This window comes from Cicer arietinum, chromosome 7 (assembly GCF_000331145.2).
Source record: "Cicer arietinum cultivar CDC Frontier isolate Library 1 chromosome 7, Cicar.CDCFrontier_v2.0, whole genome shotgun sequence".
Lineage (NCBI taxonomy): Eukaryota > Viridiplantae > Streptophyta > Magnoliopsida > Fabales > Fabaceae > Cicer > Cicer arietinum.
Window position 1 is genome coordinate 22,466,152 of NC_021166.2, and position 4,511 is coordinate 22,470,662.

General features: G+C 30.2%; 1 protein-coding gene across 1 annotated transcript in view; it reads right to left on the reverse strand.

Annotated features, from left to right (window-relative positions):
• Nucleotides 1-3,835: 3,835 nt before the first annotated feature.
• The window catches only part of LOC101490441 (probable nucleoredoxin 1), a 3,081-nt gene continuing 2,405 nt past the window's right edge, over nucleotides 3,836-4,511 (reverse strand). Inside the window, exon 5 of the mRNA XM_073363783.1 lies at nucleotides 3,836-4,506. Within this exon, the coding sequence (XP_073219884.1) occupies nucleotides 4,045-4,506 (462 nt within the window). The 3' untranslated portion in view covers nucleotides 3,836-4,044. The remainder of the gene's footprint in view (nucleotides 4,507-4,511) is intronic.

Here is a 4,511-nt window from a genome sequence, read left to right on the forward strand (position 1 = left end):
GCCAGGAATGAAGAAACATGTGGCAGAATATGTATCCACTTGTCTAACTTGTCAGAAAGCAAAGGTGGAACATCAGCGACCTGCTGGGATGTTGCATTCCCTACAAAAACAAATCTCTGATGATTACTTGGGATGACAGTGGCGAGTCATCCTCTGAGCAAGAGAAGGAAGAAGAAGCCAACCTCTGTCTCATGGCAAAATCAGAAACTGAAAAAGTAAGTATTTCAGAACTATGTCCTTCTTGTGAACAATTAGAAATTGAATTTGACAATCTTTTAAATGACTCAAACACTTTATCTCATAAATGTGATTTCCTCAAAAATCAATTTTATGAAATAAAGAAACTCAATGAGGAACTTCAAGCTAAGAATAAAAAATATGAAAAAAATCATTCTAGATTTGCAACTGTCTCATGAGAAACTATCTGAGCAAGAAACTTTATTAAATAAAAAAAATGCTAGAATTCATCCTCCAGAAGAGGACACAGAAAAAGAAATTTTAAAAGTAGAGGTTGAAGAACTAAAAGATGACATTATCAACTTTGTTAAATCTACTGAAACATTTCAAAAGATAATGGGATCTCAATCTGGAATATTTGACAAAGCTGGTATTGGTTTTAAAAGTTCTCAAACAAAAATCGTATGAAATTTTTTTCTTGCCTAAAAACCAAGAGGATATCCCAAAATGCACTTTTTGCAAGAAATTTGGGCATAATTTCAAAATCTGTCATGCTAAGAAGAAAGCTGACAACATAAAGAAAGGATGTTCATTCATTATGTGGTAAACATGGGCATCATGATTCTATTTGTTATCACAAAAGAAAAATCCTCACAAGAGGAAAAACTAATCAACAACGACCCAATACTATATGGGTACCTAAGTGACTTTTAAACTCTAACACAGGTTCATCATCTGATCAACAAAAGAAAGCCTTGGTACTTGGACAATGGTTGCTCAAGGCATATGACAGGGGATAAACACTACTTTATTTCCTTGGAGATAAAGGATGGAGGATCAGTCACGTTTGGTAGCAATGATAAAGCTCAAATAAAAGGTACATGTATTATTGGTAAAAATAATTCTGCTAAAATTGAAAATGTTCAATATGTGGATGGTTTAAAACATAACTTACTAAGCATTAGTCAATTATGTGATAGCGGATTTGAAGTTATTTTTAAGCCTACTCTATGCGAGGTTAAACATTCATACTCGGGTAGAGTTTTCTTCTCCGGTTTTAGAAAAAAGAATTTATATGAACTTTATCTGGATGATTTACCTACTGAATCTTGTTTTGTATCCATTGATAAAGATAAATGAATTTGGCACAAAAGAGTTGGTTATACAAGCTTAAAAACTATTTCTAATTTATCAAAGTCAGAATTAGTTAAAGGTCTTCCAAAAATTAATTTTGAGAAAGACAAAGTTTGTGTTAAAGGAAAACAAGTTAAAAGTAACTTTTACTCAAAAAATATTGTTTCAACAAATTATTCTCTTGAACTTAATCACATTGACCTCTTTGGTCCTATCAAAACTCCAAGTTTTAGTGGAAAAAGATATGGTTTTGTTATTGTTGATGATTTTTCGAAGGTTTCAAAGTTCTAAAAATCAGCATTTCAATTTTTTTGTTGAAGCTGAAATCTTCGAAACTATTTAACAAATACAATAAACTCTATTTCAAAAAAATTCAAATTAATCAATACTTTTGAATATTAAAAAAATATGAACTCGTTCTATATTTTGAAAATTTTGTAATCAAAGTTTTGAAATTTAAAAAATTTTCTAATACTAATTTTTGTATAGTCCTAATGTAAATGTCAAATTTTAGTAACATTTTTTCAAAAAAAGTAAAAAGAGTAAAAAAAAAGTATTTTTAAGTGTATTGGGATATAAATATAAGTGGGGGCGAGAATAAATTTCTTATATAAGTTCAATCTGAAATATAGGATATAAAAACAAAAAAGTCCAGAATCCAGAAATAGAATGAGATTTTATGAAGAAAAAAAAAAGTCAAGATTTTTTGACAAAAAAATAATAATAAAACAATAGAATTAGATTTTCAATATTATCGATATTATTTAAAAAATTTATTTTATTTTAATGTTAACTATAATTTGAATAAAAAATATTTTTTTTTAAATTTTTAATATTTTTTATTAAGAATTTAATTTTTAAAATTAAATTAACATATGAAACTATTTAGGACGATTCTGAGAGCTAACACGTGCCAATGCTAATCACCACAATATATATATCTATCAAATGACAAATTTTCAGAGATCGATTGACTAAATGATTGGAAAATGCATTTCACATAACACTAATTATTAAAGTGAACTCAGATTATTATGAGATTTGAAATGTTTTTCTTTATACAAAACATTTTGAAATGTTTAATTTTTATAATTATTGTTATATTAAACAAATTCTAAAGTACAATAAAAATAGAGTATATATCGGTATCATAAATTTTTTAATTAATAATTTTTTTTATTGTTTATGTATGTATTATTAGAATATCTATTAAAATTGATTAAATTAAAAGTTTTGGTACATAGTATCGATGATTAAATTTTAATAGAATAAATACATGTTAATTTTTGAATGTAAAAGTCTCTCTTATTATTGTGGTTATTCCTACTACTTAAGATTCCCATTGTTATTTCTATTGTCTATGACTACAAATACCATTTTTGGAAAGTGTTTTAAAAAATGGTGTTTTTTTTCTTCTCATATATTATGTTAGTGTCAATTTGTGTCGCATGGGTTTTGCTTTTGCACATCTTGTTTTTGTGCTGTTGCTGTTACATTTTTTTTCTTTCTGATTCACAATTGTCTTTCTATTACTATTAGAAAAAGTAACCTTATTGCTAGAGTACATATACAAACACACCAATAAAAAATACAAATACACCAATGAGAAGACAAACGCCAATCGCTGCAACAGGTGGAACAAAAACTTCAACCAGAAGTTTCAAGTTAATTTTTGAGAACCACATACCTTTATTCAATTCCTAATTAGAAGGCTTAATTGCAGTTTTGGTCCTCCTATTATAGCTGAATCGCGAAAGTAATCCCCTATTTTATTTTACCCCAGTTTTGGTCCCTCAAACAGAATTTTGATCCAAAACTTGATGAAATTTCATTTTTTTTTGCATTTATTTAAGTCACATCTAGCCTCAAGATCTCATTTGCAACAATTGTACATGAAATCTATAATCATAAATGGTGTAGTACGGCTTTAAAAAAATGAAATTTCATCAAGTTTTGGACCAAAATTCTGTTTGGGGACCAAAACTGGGGAGAAACAAAATGGGAGGACTACTTTCGCGATTCAGCTGAAATAGAGGGACCAAAACTGCAATTAAACCTAATTAGAATAAATATTGTTCGGACTTTATATTTGTGCTTTGATAAATCATTGCTAAAGTTCCTTTCAAAAAAAGATTGCAAAGTATAAAAACAATTGACATTGAGAGAATTGAAAAGGCATATTCTTTTGGGGAACAAAGTTTCAAGATATGGTGTTTGATGAAAAGAACTGGTGGAGGGGAATCTTTTAACTTTTTATTTTTTGTGAATAAGAAGGGGTCAATCCCCAAAAAGAAACAAAAAGCAATTTTCAACTCCCAAATTTTAAAACAAAAAAAGGTAAGGGGAAGAAGAGTAACCAGTGTCTTCTAATAGTGCCAAAATTTCGAATTAACACAATAAATGGAAGAAGAATAAATAGTGCCAAAATTATGAAAATGTATTGTTAAAATATTAAAACTGTTGTTCATGCAGCAGCAGTTAGTGGAAAGCTTCTGCATCTGGAAGCTATTGCCAAGATTAAAACTAAAAGGTAAGGGGATGAATAATAATTATAAATTTTGGTCTGGTAAGTAGTATTTCATGCACAAGTACACATTAAACACCTCAATACTATTTGTAGATTTCAATTATTTTATACACTAATCACAGTACATGATAGAAACACCTTAATTAACTGCACCATCACATGGAAATGAGTATAAATAGTAATCACCAAAATATAACAAGCAGATTTCAGACTTTGGTGCAGACATCTCCTTCACAAACCCATCCTTCTTTGGTCTTCTCTTCTTCCTTGGCATGATCTATGCTTTCTTTGTCTTCCAGTGCACACTTTGGATGGAGATCAAAGTCACACTCTTCACAGTAGTATGACCAAACATGTCCCTCCTCAGAACAACCATCACAGTAATATACCCTGCGGCGCGTCAACTCAAGCTCATGCTCATGTGTTTTGTGCGTCACCTTCTCAGGCCACCCCTTTGCAATGTCATCATTTTGTGCCTCTATTTCTTTTATTCTCTCCTCGGTAAAAGGATAAGCATCTGCTCCATAAAGCGCAACCAGATCTCGAGCTTCTTTTGTGACAGTCCGGCCATTTGATCCGATAGCCACAAGCTTCGGGATGCCAGATACCTTGAATTTCCGACTCAGGAACTCCTTCCTTGAGTCACCAAAGGGAAGTGCCAGCCACGGCATTC